This window comes from Ranitomeya imitator, chromosome 6 (assembly GCF_032444005.1).
Source record: "Ranitomeya imitator isolate aRanImi1 chromosome 6, aRanImi1.pri, whole genome shotgun sequence".
Lineage (NCBI taxonomy): Eukaryota > Metazoa > Chordata > Amphibia > Anura > Dendrobatidae > Ranitomeya > Ranitomeya imitator.
Genome location: NC_091287.1, coordinates 33,448,994 through 33,473,300, shown reverse-complemented (window position 1 = coordinate 33,473,300; position 24,307 = coordinate 33,448,994). Strand labels below are relative to the sequence as shown.

The following is a 24,307-nucleotide window of genomic DNA, read 5'->3' as shown; positions in this document are numbered from 1 at the left end:
GAGCGTCACAGGTTGCCTTTACTTACAATTTATCAGCAGCCGAAGACCTCTATGCCTCATTTTGAGATGCTGTCAGGAACCTGCGCTTTATTACCATATTCTAATTTTGTTCACATGTTTCTTGCTGCTAAATACACTTACTAATGCAGCCATCTGTCTGTGAAATGTCTGCTCGGAAGACGACTAGATGTATTATATGTGATATTCTCAACCTTAGACGTTATTATCTCCACTTTTCCTGTAGTTCTGTCGATTGTTCCGGCCGTCGTAAACCTGTAAAATTTCGAGCTTTCGATGTTGCGGACTCGGTAGGGACTTGTTCACACTGGGATATTTTGTATCTGTTCCTTCTGGTTTAATCTTTGAACTCTTGAGATGATTTATAAGTTGATTGATTGTGACGGGTGGCTTCAAAGAACATGTAGGAAATGAACTACGTCACTCTAAGGCTACTTTCACACTAGCGTCGGATTCGGCCCGTCGCATTGCGTCGGGCCGAGATTCCGACGCTAGCTTTGGATGCGCTGCACAACGGGTGCAGCGGATGCATTTCTCCGGCGCATCCGCTGCCCCATTGTGAGGTGCGGGGAGGTGGGGGGCGGAGTTCTGACCGCGCATGCGCGGTCGGAAAAAGCAGTCCGTCGGCAGCAAAAAACATTACATTTAACGTTTTTTGCTCCCGGCGGTCCGCCACAACACGGCGCAACCGTCACACAACGGTTGTGATGTGTGTCAATACGTCGCAATGCGTCGGTAATGTTACTCTATGGGGCAAAAACGCATCCTGCAAACAACTTTGCAGGATGCGTTTTTTCCCCTAAACGACGCATTGCGACGTATTCAAAAAAACGCCAGTGTGAAAGTAGCCTTAGGCTGATATCACAGCTCACCTCCTCCTCCTGTACAATGACTGATAACAACTCTATATACTGTAGATAACACGGGATCCACCATTCACAATAGGTGATGTCACAGCTCTCCTCCTCCTCCTTTACAATGACTGATAACTCTATATACAGTAGATAACACAGGATCCACCATTCACAATAGGTGATGTCACAGCTCACCTCCTCCTCCTGTACAATGACCTATGCCCAGTTCAGACTTGCCTAGAAAATAAGAAAATATGTTAATGAGTCAGAGCCAGTCTATTGCTGCTTATGTCCAGGTGGCTGCTTAAAAGAACCAGACATATCCGTTAACTCTCAGACCCAGTGGCCAGTGTAAACATTTTAATATTTCTGACTTTTTTCATTTAATATAGCTAGTCATATGTAAAATAAAAAAAAATAAATTAAAATTATGTTTTACATAAGAAACCTGTCGTAACCAACAGGTCATTTTATGATGACACATTCCCTTTAAAAGTTTTTTTCTTCACCTAGTCACTTGATCGTGTGCTGATGATTGTAGTAATGTTTCTCGTGTAATCATCAGTCTTTGTTGTGGATGTGACTTTGGTTGGACGTGATGGACTCATGCGGTACAACCTTCAGGTAAACTCTGCAAACAAAGCAAAATGTTGGCCGTACTATTTATTGAGTCGGCTCAATCTTTTCCGAATGAGCAGTTCTCACACACCGGACACACAGGACACAGTGTCCGCGGGCGGGCGGCATAAGTCTTATTTCGGTGCTCAGTGTCGGTTATTACGTTGTATATCCTAGGGTAACTGCTCGGCTGGGAACAGTGACAATTTGTTAATGCGAACCATAATCTGCAACATGTCAAAATGTAAAAGAAGTATAGATGTAGCTATAATAATAATAATTTTTATTTATGTAGCGCCAACATATTCCGCAGCGCTTTACAAATTATAGAGGGGACTTGTACAGACAATAGACATTACAGCATAACAGAAATACAGTTCAAAACAGATACCAGGAGGAATGAGGGCCCTGCTGCTCGCAAGCTACAAACTATGGGGAAAAGGGGAGACACGAGAGGTGGATGGTAACTATTGCTTTAGTTATTCGGACCAGCCATAGTGTAAGGCTCGGGTGTTCATGTAAAGCTGCATGAACCAGTTACCTGCCTAAGTATGTAGCAGTGCAGACACAGAGGGCTAATAACTGCATAAAGTGAATGAGAACATGATGCGAGGAACCTGATTTTTTTTTTTTTTTTTTAATGGGCCACACAGGGATATTTAGGTTAATGTGTTGAGGCGGTAGGCCAATCTGAACAAATGCGTTTTTAGGGCACGCTTAAAACTCTGGGGATTGGGGATTAATCGTATTAACCTAGGTAGTGCATTCCAAAGAATCGGCGCAGCACGTGTAAAGTCTTGGAGACGGGAGTGGGAGGTTCTGATTATTGAGGATGCTAACCTGAGGTCATTAGCGGAGCGGAGGGCACGGGTAGGGTGGTAGACTGAGACCAGGCAGGAGATGTAAGGTGGTGCTGAGCCATGGAGTGCTTTGTGGATGAGGGTAGTAGTTTTGTACTGGATTCTGGAGTGGATGGGTAGCCAGTGTAATGACTGGCACAGGGTAGAGGCATCGGTGTAACGGTTGGTGAGGAATATGATCCTGGCTGCAGCATTCAGGACAGATTGGAGCGGGGAGAGTTTGGTAAGAGGGAGGCCAATTAGTAGAGAGTTACAATAGTCCAGACGAGAATGAATAAGTGAAACAGTCAGAGTTTTTGCAGAGTCGAAAGTAAGAAAAGGGCGAATTCTAGAAATGTTTTTGAGATGCAGATAAGAAGAGCGAGCCAGTTTGTGGGGGGTGAATGAAAACTCGGAATCAAAGATGACCCCAAGGCAGCGGGCATGTTGCTTTGGAGTAATGGTGGAACCGCACACGGAGATGGCAATGTCAGGTAAAGGTAGGTTAGTAGAGGGAGAGAACACGAGGAGTTCAGTTTTTGACAGGTTCAGTTTCAGATAGAGGGAGGACATGATGTTAGAAACAGCGGTAAGACAATCACTGGTGTTTTCTAAAAAGGTCGGTGTGATATCAGGAGAAGAAGTGTATAATTGGGTGTCGTCAGCATAGAGATGGTACTGGAAACCAAATCTACTGATTGTTTGTCCAATAGGGGCAGTATACAACGAGAAGAGGAGGGGGCCTAGGACTGATCCTTGAGGAACCCAAACAGTAAGGGGAAGGTGAGAGGAGGAGGAACCAGCAAAAGATACAGTGAAGGATCGGTCAGAGAGATAGGAGGAGAACCAGGAGAGAACGGTGTCTTTGAGGCCGATGGAGCGGAGCATAGTGAGGAGGAGCTGATGATCCACAGTGTCGAATGCTGCAGAGAGATCCAAGAGAATTAGCATGGAGTAGTGACCATTAGATTTAGCTGTTAGTAGGTCATTAGAGACTTTTAGTGAGGGCAGTTTCAGTAGAGTGTAAAGAGCGGAAGCCAGATTGAAGAGGGTCGAGAAGAGAGTTATCTGAGAGATAGCGGGTAAGACGGGAGTGGACCAGGCGTTCGAGGAGTTTAGAGATGAAGGGAAGATTAGAGACAGGACTATAATTAGCGGCACAGTTTTGATCGAGGGATAGTTTTTTAAGTAATGGATGTATGATGGCATGCTTAAAGGGAACCTGTCACCCCGTTTTTTGAGATTGAGATATAAATACTGTTAAATAGGGCCTGCGCTGTGCGTTACTATAGTGTATGTAGTGTACCCTGATTCCCCATGTATGCCGAGAAATACATTACCAAAGTCGGCGTTTTCGCCTGTCAATCAGGCTGGTCTGGTCAGGTGGGCGTGTTCACAGCGTTCTTTTCTTCCCCAGGTTTCCGTTGGTGGCGTAGTGGTGTGCGCATGTCCAAGGTCCGGATTCCCTGTGCCCACGTGAAGACACAGCGCGCGATCTGCGCTGTCATTCCTTTCATCGGTGCGGGCGGCCATCTTCCTGGGGCCGCGCGTGCGCAGATGTAGTGCTCTGCTGCACGGGGCTTCAGGAAAATGGCCGCGGGATGCCGCGCATGCGCAGAAGAGATCGCGGCGGCCATTTTCCCAAAGCCGAGTTTGCATCTCGGCTTTGGGAAAATGGCCGCCGCGATCTCTTCTGCGCACGCGCGGCATCCCGCGGCCATTTTCCTGAAGCCCCGTGCAGCAGAGCACTACATCTGCGCACGCGCGGCCCCAGGAAGATGGCCGCCCGCACCGATGAAAGGAATGACAGCGCAGATCGCGCGCTGTGTCTTCACGTGGGCACAGGGAATCCGGACCTTGGACATGCGCACACCACTACGCCACCAACGGAAACCTGGGGAAGAAAAGAACGCTGTGAACACGCCCACCTGACCAGACCAGCCTGATTGACAGGCGAAAACGCCGACTTTGGTAATGTATTTCTCGGCATACATGGGGAATCAGGGTACACTACATACACCATAGTAACGCACAGCACAGGCCCTATTTAACAGTATTTATATCTCAATCTCAAAAAACGGGGTGACAGGTTCCCTTTAAATGAGGAGGGAAAAATACCGGAAGTGAGGGAAAGGTTGAATATTTTTGTTAGGTGAGAGGTGACAGCCGGGGAAAAGGACTGGAGGAGATGTGAAGGAATGGGGTCACTGGTGCAGGTGGTCGGGCGAGAAGATGCAAGGAGCCTGCTTACTTCTTCTTCTGTAACTGCTTCAAAGTCAGAGAGTGAACTAGATGCAGTGGGGGAGGGAGGAGAGTGCATGGTATGAAGAGATTGGGAGATGATTTCCTATATGATTTCCTATACAGATTTACATTTTTTGTATGTGCAATGTGTTGTTTAGGGGCGAGTTATATTATCTCAACCCTCAGCAATTGGGAATTACTGCTGCATTTTAATTTTTTATCCATAGGTCGATCTGCACTTTAAGGGGGACCTTTCACCAGGTCATAATTGGGCAGTGTTTGCTCTTATTTTATTCTTGCCGCTTTTCTGAATATTTCACTTTTTGTTTTTTAATAATCGGTCATACGGTTCCAGAGATATGGTCCGTTATATTTTTTACGTTAATTTTTATTTATGGTCTTTACCAAGGGGCGGGGCTCAGTGTAACCTAAGGACACGCCCCTATAATATCTTATAAGTCACGCCCCTTTGTAAAAACCATTAAAAAAATAACATTAAGTTAAAAGGTCTATAGCTCTGGAACCGTATGGCGGATTTACAAAAAACGAAAACCGGATTACTCAGGGGAAAGGCGAGAATAAAATCAAAGCAATAACTGGCCACGTTTGACCTGATGACAGGTCCACTTTAATTTTGAGATGTTTATTATAAGGCATTACATAGGCTTAGCTAGCTGTGAACATTTCCTTCAGGGCTGTAGAACAGACAGATGCGGCTTGTATTAGGTGACGGTCGATGGTTCTGTTTGGGTTACACCAGGCAGATAGAGTGTCTCGTGTTTCTGTAACTTAGGGATTGATTACCGAAGTCATTGTTGAGTCTTCCACAAACAATGCATCATCCTGAAAGGAGCATGTTCGCGGTATCAAACAAAAGCAATTTTTCTCTCCGACCTCGAGGATACGATGTACGTCTGCTTATTGCTTAGCTGGAATCTATGTTGACTTATTTTCTACATTTAAGCGTTTTTTTTTGCTTCTCACCCCCTTGTAGATATGTGTCACCAAGATGTCCACACGGAACTGTCAGGGAATGGACTCTGTGATCAAACCATTGGACACCATTCCTGAAGACAAGAAAGTCCGGGTTCAGAGGACTCAGAGCAGTTTTGACCCTTTCGAAAAATCAGCAAACCAGGTGAAGAGAGTGCACTCTGAAAACAATGCATGCATTAACTTTAAGAGTGCCTCCGTGGGCAAGGAGTCTCCCAAAGTCCGACGTCATTCAAGCCCCAGCTCGGTAAGAGTGCACAGTGTCAAAGCCTGGGGGGGGGGGGGGGGTCAGGAAGACTTGGATTTAGTTTAGTTTCCCCTGTTGGGGGTGGGGGGGACCTAGAGCCATACTTTTCTATAAGTTAACTAGTGTAACTTTTTATGGTCATATGACTGTAGAAATAATGTTTTAGGACTGGAAACCCAAGTCATAACATTTTGTAATGGAGGCCTTTGCGTGACTGTGTAACACATAGTTGTGCTGAGCAAAAACAGCACTCAGTGATGATGGAGGTGGGGATAATTAATGTAAAACCATTCATATGTCCTTAAAGGGTTGTCCTACTTTATAAAAAGGTTGTTTTAATGTGTGTAATACGGAAATAAGTAAATTCTGCTAATATATTTGCATTAAATTATCTGCCCCGATCTCCAGATGCCAGAACTTCAAGTTTGTTTTGACACAGAAAATAGTGTGATCAGTGATGAGAGCAAAGGGGAATGGCTGTCTGGCTCATTTCAATAGCTAAGCCAGCCCCCCTTTTCTGTCTTGGGTAATGCAGGGGGCTATCTTAGCTTATGAAATTGTGGGACTGTTGATTATTATAAGCGGTCTGTCTAGCTCTTTTCAATAGGTACACCAGCTCTTTTTTTTCTGTTATGGCTAATGTAGAGTGAAAAAAGGGGTGCCCGGCTATTTAAATGATCCTTACAGACCGCCTCCAGTAGTCATCAATTCTTAACTTTTAAAAGCTAATCCAGTCCCCTTTTTGATCTCTGTATCAGCCATGTCAGAAAAGTCGGCTGGCTACTTAAATGATCCGTACAGAACACCAGCAATAGTCATCAATTCTTCAAATTGAAAAAGCTAAGCCAGCCCCCTTATAGGTCTCTGCATCATCCATGACACAGAAGAGGGCTGGCTTAGCTCAGAGGGGTTGTCCCATCATCACTTATTCCTCATGTGATTTGCATACTTGCAGTCAAGTACCGACTAGCTTTTTTCGATATCGCCAGGATTCCCGGGAAATCATGACCCCGCGCGCACCAAATACTTTCACATTCCACCAGTCACGTAGAACGCCGAGGTTTCGTTCTGGTCACTTTTCATAGCGAGTGGGCAGGTGAAACTGGGTCCTCAACAGAATCCCAACACATCCCATTTTGAATCTATGGGATGAGTGTGATCCGGGTTCATTATTTTCAAACCATATATATTTTATGTACTTTAAGGCCAGACTAAATGGTTTTTTTCCTGGAATATAAATGTTTTATAGGGTACAGACTGCTTACAAAATAAAAGAAGTTCTAGTCCCCTTCCTTTCCTGATCGGGCGTTTATTTGGTCCCCGCTGGTCTGTAATTTCTGCTGCTGTCTCACATTGGAAATGGCCAGAAAGGACCTCTTTGTCCACCACTGACTATAGTGGTGGAAAAATCATTTTTATTCCCTGGAAAACCCCTTAAAAGGAGAATTCCCAATATTTAAAGTTCATAGGGTATGTGATAACTTGCTGATTGTGGGGGTCCATGTGCTGGGATTCCCACCAACTCTCAAAACAGAATTCTGAGCAGCGTGGGGGTCGAAGTGCTGAAACGCTCACTGATCCCCAAAGCTCAGGTCTGAAATACCCTGTCTGCACTCGATTCATTGTCCATGGGACTGATGTAGTCTAGCAAAGTCCAGTGCACTGCTTTCTTCAACAGTTCCCCGGGTTTAATGAGGTCTGACCCCACCGATAAGATGAGTAATAAACTTTGAATGTTGTGAATGACCCTTTAAGCTTGGTGATTGCTCTTTGGCCAAACAATACTGTGGAGGGGCTAAATCCTACCTCCCCAGACACCAGGACCAAGAGGATGATTGGTAGAGATCACATAGGGTTTTATGGTGATGGTAACCCATTGAGATGGTGAGTTTGGAGAGCACCGAGGTCTGTGGTGGTGACCTCTAGAAAGGTGAGTGGTGAAGATATTAAAAGTCTTGGTGGTAGTGGTGGCACTGAGTGAGTGGTGGAGATCCTCTACATCTTGATGGTGGTAGTATTAGCCTTAAAAAGGGTGAATGATGGAGATCTCATAGATTACAATGGAAGTGGTGGGGCTTAGAGGGGGTAATTGGCGGTGGCGATCCACTAGATCTCTTTGGTGGTGGCGACCCCAGCAGTGGTGCAGATACACTAGGTCTTGGTGGCGACCCCTAGAGAGCGTGAGTGGTGGTGATCTCATAGGACTCAGTGATAGTAGTGGCCCCTAGAAAGTGAGTGGCAGAGATCCTCTACATCAGTGTTTCCCAAACTCCAGTCCTCATGGACCCCACGGTTGGGTTTCAGGATTTCCATAGCGTTGCACAGATGAGACAATTCCTGATGCCTTGATGATACTTCCACTACTTGAGCAATACTAAGGAAATCCTGAAAACATGACCCGTGAGGACTGGAGTTTGGGAAACACAGCTCTACATCCTAGTGGTGGTTCTTGTGTGACCCTTAGAGAAGGAAAGTGGTGGAGATCCCATAGATCTCGGTGGAAGTGGTGACCTCTACAGAGGATGAGTGGTGTTGATATCATAGGTCTTAGTGGTAGTGGTCTCTAAATAGTGAGTGGTGGAAATCCTCTACATCTCGGTGGTGGTGGTAGTGTAGCTTTTAGGGATGGTGAGTGCTTAAGATCCCATGTGTCTCGGTGATAGTGGTGGCCCCTAGATAGGGTGAGTGGTGGAGAAGATATAATTTGTCTCAGTGGTAGTGTTGACCATTAGACAGGTTGAGTGGTGGAAATCCTCTAGATCTGTGATGGTGGCCATAGGACACATCCTTTCTGCTTATTATACCTTCCAGCCCTGAGAATAGTGTATATTTTGTCTTTGCTGATGGCCCAACATGCCAGCACATGGCACATACACATATGCTTTATATGAATAGTATCTACAGGCTGTCCATTTTTGCTTTGGTTTTATTGAAAATACATGTAAAATAAATCTAAACTATCTTATACATTACATAATTTACGCAAAAATACCTTAATGGGTTATGCATATAAATAACATATTTATTAGAAATACACTAAAATTCAGCCGATCAATGATAAAAACAGAGGCAGATAAGTCCAAATGTGCACACGGTCAAATAAGTCCAAATGCAATCCTGAGCGCTTGGTGCATTAACTCCAGATGCATTAAAATGTATATTCGGCCGATCAAAAATAAACAAAAAATAGAGTCCGATAAGTCCAAATCTAAGAGGTCCAATAGGTCCAGATACAATCCTGAATGCCTGGTGCATTGACGCCAGAACGTGTCCTGTTTTAACAACTACAACACAGAGTTCCCGAAGTTAATAGGCTTGCAGATAAACCTGCATAAAAGTGCATGAAGTCGAGATTACCTCTCTCACCGTGGTACTTGAATCCACAATACGGGGTTCTTCTCCAAAGATAAATATTGCAGCAGAAAGCGTTATTTCAGGAGCGTGGTCCTGGCCGGTGACACACTCCTTGAGCCTTCTTCCCAGCGGCATGCGGGCCTGATTCAGCTCGTGGTTGAGGTCCGCGGTACTCAGACCGGCAGGACCTTCCGTGACATCGACTGTCACGTGATCAGCGAGGGTAAGGGGCGTCGTTAGGACCAATTCCTACGCGTTTCGGAGATCGCTGTCTCCTTCGTCAGGGATGGTCCTTTGAGATACAAAGCTGCTTCATATACGGTTTTCTCATTTGCTGCCGAATGGGTACCAGCGTAAGCAGCAGTGGAGCTTATGCCTAGGTAATCCTGTGTGGAATAAGTGGGGCTGAGCAGGGTGGGATGGAGACTCGTCACAGGCTTCCTCCTCTGTAACTGGCCTCGGCTGCTCAGTGCTGTGATTGCAGAGGGATCATCATCAGTAGTTGATGTGACAATCCAGTCCTCCAGCATTCACTGGACTGTGACCCTGACAAAGGAGACCGCGATCTCCGAAACGAGTAGGAATTGGTTCTAACGACGACTCTTACCCTCGCTGATCACGTGACAGTCGACGTCACGGAAGGTCCTGCCGGTCTGAGTACCGCGGACCTCAACCACGAGCTGAATCAGGCCCGCACGCCGCTGGGAAGAAGGCTCAAGGAGCGCGTGTCACCGGCCGGGACCACGCTCCTGAAATAACGCTTTCTGCTGCAATATTTATCTTTGGAGAAGAACCCCGTATTGTGGATTCAAGTACCACGGTGAGAGAGGTCATCTCGACTTCATGCACTTTTATGCAGGTTTATCTGCAAGCTTATTAACTTCGGGGAACTCTGTGTAGTAGTTGTTAAAACAGGACACGTTCTGGCGTTAATGCACCAGGCATTCAGGATTGTATCTGGACCTATTGGACCTCTTAGATTTGGACTTATCTGACTCTGTTTTTTGTTTTTTGTTTATTTTTGATCTGCCGAATATAGATTTTAATGCATCTGGAGTTAAAGCACCAAGCGCTCAGGATTGCATTTGGACTTATTTGACCGTGTGCACATTATATATATATATATATATATATATATATATATATATATATATATATATATATATATATATATATATATATATATATTACATACATACATACATACATACATACATACATACATACATACATACATAAAAAAAAGGAACAGCACAGTATAAATACTTACCGTATCTTCGGGTGCAAGGCCCCTAGACAACCTGTCCAATGATTATCCAAGCTTCATATAGTTCCAAAAAAAGAGGCAGCACTCCATTGTTTCAGTGGAAAAACGTGCAGGATTTTAATCAAACCACATGTCTGGATGACGTTTCGGCTACAAATGAGCCTTTCTCAAGGCTTGAGAAAGGCTCATTTGTAGCCGAAACGTCGCCCAGCCATGTGGGTTGATTAAAATCCTGCACGTTTTTCCACTGAAACAATGGAGTGCTGCCTCTTTTTTTTGGAACTATAATATAACTCTAAACTATGATCGATGTATGCAACAATATTGTCAGGGAGCACTGACATGTAGTGAATTGGAATGACCTTTAATTAAAGGTTTGTCCCACGTACAAAATTAATTTTTAATCAACATTTTAATTAATAGATCTTTGAATAATAATAAGTTCCACATTTAGATGTGTTTAAAGAAAATGTTCCTATGCTGAGATGATCTTCTACATGTGCCCCTGCTGTGTGCTGTGTATCTCCCGGTCAGACACGGCCATTACACAGTACACAGCAGGGACACATGTATAAGATTATCTCAGCACAGGAACATTTTATTTTTTTTAAACATATCCATTGTGGAACTTATTACTAATCATAGATCGATTAATTCAAATGTACTTTTGTTCTTGGAAAAATCTTTATAACAATTATTTAATTAAATATTCTCCGAAACATATAACATTTTATTTCGACTCTGAACCATGCGATGCATTAAACTGGAATGAATCTGCAGCGCTCGTGTATTTCTGTAGAGCTGAAATCAATGCTTTAACAATGCTTAATGGTGCAGGATAGAGCAGTTCTCCTGCTGGTTATATGAACACGGAAGATATAAAAATAAAAAGCTTTAAACTTGTCTGCTGATCTCTTGTTTAAGACTTAAAGGGATATTCTGCAATATCAAACGGTATTTTAGCTTATTCATTGGAATGGACAGTAAGTCTGTAGAAAAGAAATGATGCCTGAAAAATTGAAGCTATTGATTATTTTTTTTATTTCTGCAAGTAAATGGTGTCTCACTGTGACCCAAAATATATAATGACCACGACAAGCAAGGCACAAAAATGCGGATTCATTTTGATTGTTTGTGACTTGCTTGTCGTTGTACCTTGTGGGATCTCTGTGCAATCCCTTTTGTTTTGCATTGTGCTGTGATGTAGCAGCGGCATGAAGCATTCTTTGCCCGTACGGTATGTGTCATGGCTAAAGTCACCACGTAGCCCCAGCAGCAGCCATGAATGGGCATCAATTGACAGAAAAATGTCAGATTTTATTACAGTTTCTAGGAAGTGATTGACTACAAACCTGAGACTAGGGAGCTAGGAGTCTTATAGTATTGCTATTCTCTAAGTCTAGACCTCCATCTGTATGATAGAGCTGTAATTAGATTGCATGCTTCCTAATCATAGCGAGATGCCTCTGGTCATTCTGCCGCAGCCTGTACAGTAAAGCTGACAAAAAAAAGGGTGTCCGTTTATTGTTGCTGCTCTAGTGGCCAGTACTAAAAATGCTTAATTTCTAGACATTTTTTTTTTTAAATACAGTAGATTGCCAAAAGGTTAAAATGCCAAAATTGAATTATCGGGTGATGATCGAGAAGTGATAACTAGGCTTTCCTTTTAGGCTAACTTCTCACATCCATGAAACACTAACCATTCTCGGATTGAAGATTGAAAGCTCCCTCCTGACCACCAGGTCTTCTGACCATTCTCTGATTAAAGATTGAAAGCTCCCTCCTGACCGCCGGGTCTTCTGACCATTCTCGGATTAAAGATTGAAAGCTCCCTCCTGACCACCAGGTCTTCTGACCATTCTCTGATTAAAGATTGAAAGCTCCCTCCTGACCACCAGGTCTTCTGGCCATTCTCGGATTAAAGATTGAAAGCTCCCTCCTGACCGCCGGGTCTTCTGGCCATTCTCGGATTGAAGACTGAAAGCTCCCTCCTGACCACCAGGTCTTCTGACCATTCTCTGATTAAAGATTGAAAGCTCCCTCCTGACCGCCGGGTCTTCTGACCATTCTCGGATTAAAGATTGAAGGCTCCCTCCTGACCACCAGGTCTTCTGACCATTCTCGGATTAAAGATTGAAAGCTCCCTCCTGACCGCCGGGTCTTCTGGCCATTCTCGGATTGAAGACTGAAAGCTCCCTCCTGACCGCCGGGTCTTCTGGCCATTTTCGGATTGAAGACTGAAAGCTCCCTCCTGACCGCCGGGTCTTCTGACCATTCTCGGATTAAAGATTGAAAGCTCCCTCCTGACCACCGGGTCTTCTGACCTGAGCTAGCTGCTTCAGATACATGTGTGAAGCACCTAGCTCAGGTCGGGAGATCCGAAGGTTGGGCTGCGCTTTCCGATCACAGTATGGTTTGTGTTTCATGAACGTGTGAATCCGGCCTTACCAAAGGCAAATATTTATTTTTGCTCACTGCTTTAGCCCTGTATGTAAATATCATGGCCAAGACCAAGTCATTTGTGTCCTGGGCTCATGGGGTTGAGAACAAATAAAATCCCCCAAGATCATCAGCATTTCTGTATTTGAAAGAGCTAATTCCCATCATGTATGCCATCATTTATTGATTACTGGGAACCTCTACTTTGGGAACCTCAATGATTAGGAGAATAAAGGGGTCACAGTGCTGGTCTTTGTATAGAACCACACTGTATCAGGTGACCAGGTAGGAGAATAAAGGGGTCACAGTACTGGTCTTTGTATAGAACCACACTGTAGCGGGTGACCAGGTAGGAGAATAAAGGGGTCACAGTGCTGGTCTTTGTATGGAATCACACTGTATCGGGTGACCAGGTAGGAGAATAAAGGGGTCACAGTGCTGGTCTTTGTATGGAATCACACTGTATCGGGTGACCAGGTAGGAGAATAAAGGGGTCACAGTGCTGGTCTTTGTATGGAATCACACTGTATCGGGTGACCAGGTAGGAGAATAAAGGGGTCACAGTGCTGGTCTTTGTATGGAATCACACTGTATCGGGTGACCAGGTAGGAGAATAAAGGGGTCACAGTACTGGTCTTTGTATAGAACCACACTGTAGCGGGTGACCAGGTAGGAGAATAAAGGGGTCACAGTGCTGGTCTTTGTATGGAATCACACTGTATCGGGTGACCAGGTAGGAGAATAAAGGGGTCACAGTGCTGGTCTTTGTATGGAATCACACTGTATCGGGTGACCAGGTAGGAGAATAAAGGGGTCACAGTGCTGGTCTTTGTATAGAACCACACTGTATCAGGTGACCAGGTAGGAGAATAAAGGGGTCACAGTGCTGGTCTTTGTATGGAATCACACTGTATCGGGTGACCAGGTAGGAGAATAAAGGGGTCACAGTGCTGGTTTTTGTATGGAATCACACTGTATCGGGTGACCAGGTAGGAGAATAAAGGGGTCACAGTACTGGTCTTTGTATAGAACCACACTGTATCAGGTGACCAGGTAGGAGAATAAAGGGGTCACAGTGCTGGTCTTTGTATAGAACCACGCTGTAGCGGGTGAGCAGGTAGTCCCATGTGCAGAGGAAAGCCACCATGTCTGACCTTTTGTCAAGATGCCCTCCGGGGCTTTAGTCTGAATCCTCCAAAAAAAATGAACTCCGACCTGCCCCCATGGAGCTATTGGCTTGAATTCAGCAAACTAAAGCCATCCATTCACCATCTGCAGGTCGATTGTCCCATACAGTTAGGGCCAGAAATATTTGGACAGTGACACAATTTTCGCGATTTGGTCTCTGCATGCCACCACATTGGATTTGAAATGAAACCTCTACAACAGAATTCAAGTGCAGATTGTAACGTTTAATTTGAAGGGTTGAACAAAAATATCTGATAGAAAATGTAGGAATTGTACACATTTCTTTACAAATACTCCACATTTTAGGAGGTCAAAAGTAATTGGACAAATAAACATAACCCAAACAAAATATTTTTATTTTCAATATTTTGTTGCAAATCCTTTGGAGGCACTCACTGCCTTAAGTCTGGAACCCATGGACATCACCAAACGCTGGGTTTCCTCCTTCTTAATGCTTTGCCAGGCCTTTACAGCCGCAGCCTTCAGGTCTTGCTTGTTTGTGGGTCTTTCCGTCTTAAGTCTGGATTTGAGCAAGTGAAATGCATGCTCAATTGGGTTTAGATCTGGAGATTGACTTGGCCATTGCAGAATGTTCCACTTTTTGGCACTCATGAACTCCTGGGTAGCTTTGGCTGTATGCTTGGGGTCATTGTCCATCTGTACTATGAAGCGCCGTCCAATCAACTTTGCAGCATTTGGCTGAATCTGGGCTGAAAGTATATCCCGGTACACTTCAGAATTCATCTGGCTACTCTTGTCTGCTCTTATGTCATCAATAAACACAAGTGACCCAGTGCCATTGAAAGCCATGCATGCCCATGCCATCACGTTGCCTCCACCATGTTTTACAGAGGATGTGGTGTGCCTTGGATCATGTGCCGTTCCCTTTCTTCTCCAAACTTTTTTCTTCCCATCATTCTGGTACAGGTTGATCTTTGTCTCATCTGTCCATAGAATACTTTTCCAGAACTGAGCTGGCTTCTTGAGGTGTTTTTCTGCAAATTTAACTCTGGCCTGTCTATTTTTGGTATTGATGAATGGTTTGCATCTAGATGTGAACCCTTTGTATTTACTGTCATGGAGTCTTCTCTTTACTGTTGACTTAGAGACAGATACACCTACTTCACTGAGAGTGTTCTTGACTTCAGTTGATGTTGTGAACGGGTTCTTCTTCACCAAATTAAGTATGCGGCGATCATCCACCACTGTTGTCATCCGTGGATGCCCAGGCCTTTTTGAGTTCCCAAGCTCACCAGTCAATTCCTTTTTTCTCAGAATGTACCCAACTGTTGATTTTGCTACTCCAAGCATGTCTATCTCTCTGATGGATTTTTTCTTTTTTTTCAGCCTCGGGATGTTCTGCTTCACCTCAATTGAGAGTTCCTTTGACCGCATGTTGTCTGCTCACAGCAACAGCTTCCAAATGCAAAACCACACACCTGGAATCCACCCCTGACCTTTTAACTACTTCATTGATTACAGGTTAACGAGGGAGACGCCTTCAGAGTTAATTGCAGCCCTTAGAGTCCATTGTCCAATTACTTTTGGTCCCTTGAAAAAGAGGACGCTATGCATTACAGAGCTATGATTCCTAAACCCTTTCTCCGATTTGGATGTGGAAACTATCATATTGCAGCTGGGAGTGTGCACTTTCAGCCCATATTATATATATAATTGTATTTCTGAACATGTTTTTGTAAACATCTAAAATAACAAAACTTGTGTCACTGTCCAAATATTTCTGGCCCTAACTGTATATGAGAGCGGTCACTATGCGGAGTTCTTGTGTCCTCTGAGAGAGCCGCTATCGGACATCTCTGGTGGTGGCCTATCTTTTAGAGAACAAAAGGGTCTTCAGTCCGGAATCAGACATGTCAGATGTTTATCTCACCCGAGACCCCCATACACATTAGTCTGTCAGCCAAGTCAATGAATATCGGTGGGGGTGTGGTTGGGCGACATTATGCTAATGTGGATGCGGGCTCAAGTTCTGATCATGAAGCTTTGGACTCCGGTAGTCCTCTTTTCTGGCGGTTTTGGTCTTTTTATCCCTTTGAGCTCCCCCATTCCTACTGCACGGTCTCTGCTGAAATATTACCGCATTGTGTGTCGGAGAATGGTTTGTCACAGTGACAGAATACAAATGTAGTGTTCCAAGGCTGGACGTTGGCATTTTGATGTAGGACTGAACAGCTTTGTATAATGTATTCGCTAAGGATGACAGCAGGTGGTATAATAACCTACGGAGACATTTTACTGTATTCAGTGCTATTCTGGAAAATTGTCCAATTTTAGCATAATTTTAATTCCATGAAAAAATCCTGGATCATTTAAGAAAGCTATAGAAAAAAAAATCCTTCAATTGTGCAATTTTCTTATTGAAATGACTTGTGATCAATGGAAATCAAATCACATCCGATTAATATTCCTCGGAGCCATGGCCGGGCCGTGTGTTGGTGATTCTCCATAGACTGCTGTCGTCACGCAGTCATAGACTTCTTTTTGTGCCACCTTACTATGAAGAGTATTACCTTGTCAGCCAGATGTGGACGCGGGACTTAAAAAAATGGTGCATGCGGTTCATGAATTTGGCGCAAAATAAAAAATGTTCTTTTTTTAAATCTTTAACCAGTTTTTGCGACTTTTCGGTTTCCGAAAATTTGCCAACTCTTTAAAACGTCGCACGTTTATCGAAAGATGATCCGAATTGAACAAAGTCGGTCTGCGTTGGGGGTCAGTAAACAGGGGAGTGGTAATGGGGTCTGTATATACAGCTGGTTCTCAGAGTGGTGGTCTGGCCTCTCGAAACAAGAGTGAGGGGTCTGATCTGAGATCGGTAAATTGGGGGGCTGTACTAGGGTCTGTATATACAGACAATACTTGGATTGGTTGGGGGGTGTAAATGAAAGGGGTATGGTTTGGGGTCTAGACTTTTATGGTGTCTGTAGTTTTTAGTTTTTATTCTGCATTTATTTGGGGAGATTTTGGAATCTGTATTTTAGGAGGTCTTGGGGCAATTTTATTAAGCAAGACATTAGAAAAATAATTTTGAATGATGTAGTGGGAGGCCGCTGCGACATTTAGGAAGCCGTTTTCTAGGAGATCCACCTCAGATGCATTATCAAGTGCCATGTGTGACTCCAGCCTAATTGAAGTGTTCTCCTCCCTCCCCCACATACAAAAAAAAACAAGAGGAAAAAATAAATCAAACTGACGCAACAGAAAGGGTTCTTTACTGTAAGAGCAGTGAACCTGTGAAATAACCTGCAACGAGAGCTGGTTCCAGAAGAATCTTGAGATTTCTATGCAAAAGGTTTTGGGTTATTATCATCCACAGTTAAAATCTCAAAATCTCAATCTTAAAAAGAAAAACAACCAAAAGATAAATGAATAGAAACATGAAATATACAAAATATTGTACGTTTTAGCATTACGTTTAAACTGAAACCGTGTTAACTGTGACACTTTTAATTAATTTAAAATTTGCTTTGTCACCAAGATTCCAAATGAAATTTTAGAAATTTTGGGGAAAATGTTACCACTATCCATTTAAAAAAAAAAAAAAAAAAAAACCTATTACCAGGTGGGAAGTGACCAATTTTTGATGTTCTTCTATTCTCGCCATTCCCCTAAGGATTCAAATTTTAATTTTATAAATTCTCAGAGAGATCGGCTTTTTTATTTTGTGCTAATATTTTGTGATCTTTACCATTGAAGAGAAGCCATAAGACACGCCCCTGAGGATCTTGTGAGCCACGCCCCCTTATAGAGACAATACAAAATTAGCAGTAGAAAAAAATTGCCTGGAATAGTATGTTGGATCTGAAAAAGGGGGAAAAAAAAAAAAAACTTAATGGAACAGTGGACGTAAAATAAGAGCAGAAACAGGAGATTGGTCCTCTTTATTATTTTTTCTTCCGTATCAACGAGTTCTAATTAGTCCCAATTTTCATAGGGTAGTCTCCCAAACATGATCAAAAAGGGGGGGATCACTTCTAGGAGCTTTACCTGAGTGGCTCAGGGTTGCACTGGCTCTTTATTTTATTTTCTATTTATTTTTTTCTGTTCTCCCCAATGCTCTTAACTATAAATGTGACATTTTGCTAATCTCTTGTACATCACTTACGGCTGGCATTTTATTGGAAATGTAGATTATAATTTTAGAGTGATTTATTCTTTGTGACAGACACAGACCAGGAACGGACAAGAGTTGACATTTAAAAAATAAAAATAAATAAGCTTACAGTAAAATATCTAATAATCCTAATATGACATGTGACATGCCGTGGATGGTGATATTGTCCTCGCTGCTTCCAGAAGTGAAATATGGTACTTGGAAAACGGAGGATTTAGTGCAAGGCGAGCAGTTTCTCTCTTTATCTCCTATCTGTGGTCACTTATTATTATGGTCGGGGATGCAGCCATTGACATGGCGTCATAAATCTCTCTTCTTGCTATAAGTCTAATGTCCGGTGACAGGGCAGCAATGTTTTATCACTAGATTTATCCAATTACCCTTGGTTTTGGAAGGGGTGCTGTCCTTGGGCTACGTTCACATTAGCGTTATGCATGTTTGCGTCGGGTTTGCGTCAGGCGACGCATGCGTCATGCGCCCCTATATTTAACATGGGGGACGCATGCGTCTTTTTGTGATGCGTTGTGCGATGCATGCGTTTTTTTTGCCGCAAGCGTCGGGCCAAGAAACCGCAACAAGTTGCATTTTTCTTGCGTCCAAATTTCGGCAAAAAACGACGCATGCGTCGCAAAACGCAGCGTTTTTGCGTGCGTTTTTGTTTGCGTTGTGCGTTGCGTCGCCGACGCAGCGGCGCACAACGCAAATGTGAACGTAGCCTTAGAGGGGTTCAAGTCTGCAGTCACTCTGTGACTACAGACCTCTGAATCCTCACAGTGCGCACTATACACACTGTCAGGATTCTACATTGCCGGTGTAGGGAGCTGGTAGTCGCCGTACCGAATGTATATGATATGCGTACATGCGGTCACATGCCAACTAGATATGCAACACATCACTCAATATAGGTGAAATGAACAATGCTGGATATGTCTAGTCAAAATGACCATCCGCTCCCGGCACAAGCACATTTTGACAGCGCTCACTGTGCGCACTGTGAAGAACCACAAGTCTGCAGTCACATATTGTCTTATTACCAATATTCCTAGGGAAACAATTTGCAAATTTTCCGTCTTCCAGAAGAAAAGAATAAATGAAGTAACTACCCAGGTAAGATGATTATGCCCAAGCCTTACAACATGACCGGTGATATTAACCAAGCCAAACAAGTCAAACTATAGAACAACTAGTTGCACACAGGAACTAATCAGTTGAACTGTTATTTTTAAGCCTGATTTTTTTTCCTTTGTTTTTTTTTTTTTTAAAGTAAAATTTAAAGGGCTTGTCTACTAATGGACAATTATTATTAGTAGCCTTAAAGGGGTGGTCCGAAACTAAAGTTTATTGTATTCCTATATCTCTATTTAATCTAATCTTAATCTAATCTCTTTTCTAATATTGTGTAATTATCAAATCCCTACCATTCCCTAACTACACTATTTAACTTCTTCATGCTTAGATGGAGAATCCTACTGCATGCTGGTATAGTCAAACGAGTTGTCATCTGCGTCACTGCCGCAATCTCTGCCCCCACCCTAAAACTAGCGTCATCAGTGATGTCCGTTTCAGGGGCTGGGCTAATCCCTGCACTACTGAAAATGAGCCGGTTGTCAGTTCCAATGTATGCTCAGCAGATTCTTGCCACAGTGCAATATGCGCAGTGACAGTTCGCTCCCTTGCGGCCTCTGAAGTGACAAATCGGCTAGAGAGCGCACTGTCAGTATGCGTTGGTAAAATAATATCCGGTGTACAGGAAAAGCGGAGATCAGCCAAACGCCCGCAAGTGACGCCACTTGACTTTTCATTTCAGGATAGGGGCAGAGGCTGCTGCTCTACCTCCTTATAACCGCTCATTTGAGTATCCCAGCATGCACCGGGATTCTCAAGCAAAGTGTCATCAAAGAGGAAGTAGTAAAAAAATAAAATAAAGTAGTTCAAGAGTGTAGTGATGGAGCAATAAGGACTTTTTAATTAAGGTATATTAGAAAATAGTAGTTTATGACATTAAATAGAAAGGATTAATATAAATATTAGTTTGGGACCAGCATAAAATGAGGTATAGAGGTGTTTTTTGTTTTTTTTTTTAATGTCATGCTGCACCCTCTGCCTCTCAGCCAATCACAGCAGATAACGTTTGTCTACTGTGGCTGGCTGACCAATCACAGTACAGTGTTCTTTGCACTCTCTCTATTGAGCAGCAGAGTGCTGAGGGCACTCTGCGGTGATTGCTTCCCTGGTAATAACAGGAGTTAGACTCTGTTCGGATCAGGATATTTGTTCACTTTCAGATTAATGTGAATTTTATACTTTTTGTTATACAGTTTTGATAAATCGGGTCCAAAAAGTTTTGTACTCTGTTCTTATGGAAGTTTCTTATGTAAATGTAGAGCTTTGAAAATAAAAAAAATAAAATAAAATAATGCCCTTCCTTCGGTAAATTTATTTCTGAGGAATAAAAGTGCAGGAAGCCTGGGGGTATACAGATATCACACTGTGGAGAACACACCTTTCCCAAACGCTGCAAAATGTATTTTACTGCAGTACAGCTACTTTATGGAATGTCCTCCCGGGGGATTGTGGGAACTTCATGATTATATTTAAAGGGGTATTCCCCACTTAGTATATTTATGTGCCGTATATGTGTAGTATGACCTCTGCTTATTTATCTGGAAATTCCCATTTATTGATTTGGCTCATTACGTACTGTGGGTATGCTATAAATGTATGAGATGGGAATATCCCTTTAAAAATGATGATGCTATTGGCAATTTTTAATCATCTCCCCAGCTTGATTTTTTTCCATGGCACAATTTTACCAGTTGGGACTGTTGCTAACATTTGCACTGCAGCTGGAGGGAGGTGAGGAACCACAAACCCATCTAGCATTTACGAACTATCTGGTGGTTAGGTGATAAACTAATTCCAACCTAAATAACTTATCTCCAATATATAATTGAAGAGGCAGTTCCTGATAATGAAAATTCCAGTAGCCACCACTAGAAGGAGCTTAAGAGCTAAATACAGACTGTGTACAATAAGCTCCCCCTAGTGGTCGCTACAGGTAGACAGAAGCTTACCAGTTAACTTTAAGGCTACACAGCAGATGTGGTGCTGTTTCTATGAATTAGAGTAGATTTGTGCTGCAATTTATGAAATAGTCAATCTTTTAAATTGCAGTTGGCCATTATTCTTCCTCAGAACTTTATCGCATTTTTTGTCATTTTTGCAAAGTAGAGAGACTGGTAAAATGTTGCAGATTTCCTTGCAAAGAGGGTGTGCACTAAAATAAGCAGCATTTTTTTAGACCTTTTCACACTTTGATGAAATCCAACCAAGACTGATTATTACCCTATGGAGGGGCAGCATATTGCATGTATAGCTTTGTTCTTCTGTTAGCTAAAGTGGCACAAACAATGATTGTGCTTTATGGCTAAAGTAAGCGATTTAAATAATTTTCAGGAGATACTGAGGCATGTATAAAAAAATGGATTTCAGGAAATGGGGCTGTCCTTTCTCTTTCTACAGGAAGTGGGGGTGGATCTTTGTCTCTCTACAGGAAGTGGGGGTGGATCTTTGTCTCTCTACAGGAAGTGGGGGTGGATCTTCGTCTCTCTACAGGAAGTGGGATGAGTCTTTGCCTCTCTATAGGAAGTGGGGGTGGATCTTCATCTCTCTACAGGAAGTGGGGTGGGTCTTTGTCTCTATAGGAAGTGGGGGTGGGTTTTTGTCGCTACAGGAAGTGGAAAGCGCATCTCTGTTCTACAGGATGTGGAAGGCAGGTCTTTTTCTTTACATAAAGTGGGGGTGGGTCTTTCTTTCTACAGGAAGTGAGGGTGGATCTTCATCTCTGTACAGGAAGTGGGGGTGGGTCTTTGTCTCTCTACAGGAAGTGGAAGGCATGTCTTTACATAAAGTGGGGGTGGGTCTTTATTTCTCCAGGAAGTGAGGGTAAGTCTTTATCTGGCTACATAAAGTGGGGCGCGGGTCTTTGTCTCTACAGGATATGGAAGTCAGGTCTTTGTTGCGCTACTGAAAGTGGGAGTGGGTCTTTGTGCACATGAAGTCAGGTGTGGAGTCTTTATCTCGCCACAGAAAATGAAGTGGGTCTTAATCTGGCTACATGGTTTGTAGGACGGGTTTTTATCTGGCTACTTGAAGTGGCAGGCAGGTCCTTGTCTCTACAGGAAGGGGGTGGGTCTTTGTCTCTCTACAGGAAGTGGGGGCAGGTCTTTGTCTCTCTACAGGAAGTGGGGCGGGTCTTTGTCTCTCTACAGGAAGTGGGGGCAGGTCTTTGTCTCTCTACAGGAAGTGGGGGCAGGTCTTTGTCTCTACAGGAAGTGGGGGCAGGTCTTTGTCTCTCTACAGGAAGTGGGGGCAGGTCTTTGTCTCTACAGGAAGTGGGGGCAGGTCTTTGTCTCTACATGAAGTGGGGGCAAGTCTTTGTCTCTCTACAGGAAGTGGGGGCAGGTCTTTGTCTTTCTACAGGAAGTGGGGGCAGGTCTTTGTCTCTACAGGAAGTGGGGGCAGGTCTTTGTCTCTCTACAGGAAGTGGGGGCAGGTCTTTGTCTCTACAGGAAGTGGGGGCAGGTCTTTGTCTCTCTACAGGAAGTGGGGGCAGGTCTTTGTCTCTCTACAGGAAGTGGGGGCAGGTCTTTGTCTCTCTACAGGAAGTGGGGGCAGGTCTTTGTCTCTCTACAGGAAGTGGGGCGGGTCTTTGTCTCTGCTCCTGCTCTCCTGTCTCCCAAGGCACATAGAGACATAACAGACAAGTCCACTTTTGTTTCAGGAAAGGCAAGTTATTGTACAATGGCAGAATAAATTCATGCTTAGAAGTGATGGACTGGAAGTTCCAGCATTGGCTGTGCTGGCAGATCGCTGATAAAGAGGAGCCACTCCCTGGAAAAAAAAGTGGATGGCACTTTACTGACCACAAGAATAAGGACAGTTCCTCTACATATTAGATAGGTATGTGCACCAAAGGCAGTTTTAACTCGTTGACAGGGTGACGACAGCAAGACCAAGGTTTTCTATAGCTTTGGAGTAAAATGACAGGTATGCTGTAAAGCAGCTGTAAAGGTGACATTTTTCTGTAAGACGTCTTACAAAATGAGAATAATTGCTCTTAAATTAATATTTACACTTCACATAATTAACAATAAGTGTCCCCTGTGGGATACTGTTCTTTCAGAGTAGATTTCAGTAAAAATGAAAAAAAAAAGTTTCCCAAAACGTACATGTAGTGATAAAGAACGACATTTTCAAGCTGTTTTCTGCCATAAAAAATTTATGAGACATATAATCCCCACAGAGGCGTCAGGTAGTTCTGGATTTAATCTTCCATTAAAGCTCCATTTTATTGTCTCTCTAGACTTTCCTGAAAAAGTAGCAGGTGTTATGATACTTTGTGAAGATGAATTACACCGCGGGGATAGAACAATATAACTTTATACTTTTGGAAAAAAAATAAAAAAAATCTTTATATACACTTACTAACGGTAATGGTATACATTTATTATTTTATTTTAGTTTTTTCTTTTTGATCTATTTGCTATAATTTTTTATGATATTTTGGGGGGTTTAGCTTAGGTTCACTTTATTTTATTCTGTTTTTTAGGTTTAATTTACACAAGAGGAAATATTTGTTTTTTTATGAATTAAACATGAAATTATTCCGGAGTGCAGGCTTAACACAAGGGTTTTCTCCAATTAAATTAACATTAATGTAACACGGTCACAGCTTGTGCGTTTTATTGATGTGACAGCTATTTCCGGGCTTTAATCTGAAAATTACTGTTCTGGATGGTAAAATACGTAAAAAAAATTTAGCTTTGGGTTACGTCGGAATATGCTGGGGTGAAAAACTTGGTATATTTTGTTTAGGGGAACTGCAAAAACAAGAGAAAAGTATCAAAAGAAACCCCACACATTAGAAGTGAACTGACCATTTCAATAGTTGAGCAGTACGGACTGTACCAAGAGATGAAGTGCTAAACTATAAGACTGGCAAAAAAAAAAGATGAAAAGATGTGGGTCTGATATTGTAGTTGGCAAAATGTAGGGAAGGTGACACAAGGGCGTTTGCTCCAGACGCAACATTCTTAGAGAGGCCAAATT

At 43.1% G+C, this 24,307-nt stretch overlaps 1 protein-coding gene across 5 annotated transcripts in view; it reads left to right on the top strand.

The window, feature by feature from the left end:
* Nucleotides 1-24,307, top strand: part of CDK14 (cyclin dependent kinase 14) — a 521,480-nt gene that overhangs the window by 128,856 nt on the left and 368,317 nt on the right. For 3 of the 5 annotated variants that reach the window (XM_069729431.1, XM_069729435.1, XM_069729434.1), the window contains one exon: nucleotides 5,568-5,813. In XM_069729431.1, the coding sequence (XP_069585532.1) occupies nucleotides 5,568-5,813 (246 nt within the window). The remainder of the gene's footprint in view (nucleotides 1-5,567; nucleotides 5,814-24,307) is intronic. The other 2 variants (XM_069729432.1, XM_069729436.1) reach the window with 1 other exon arrangement.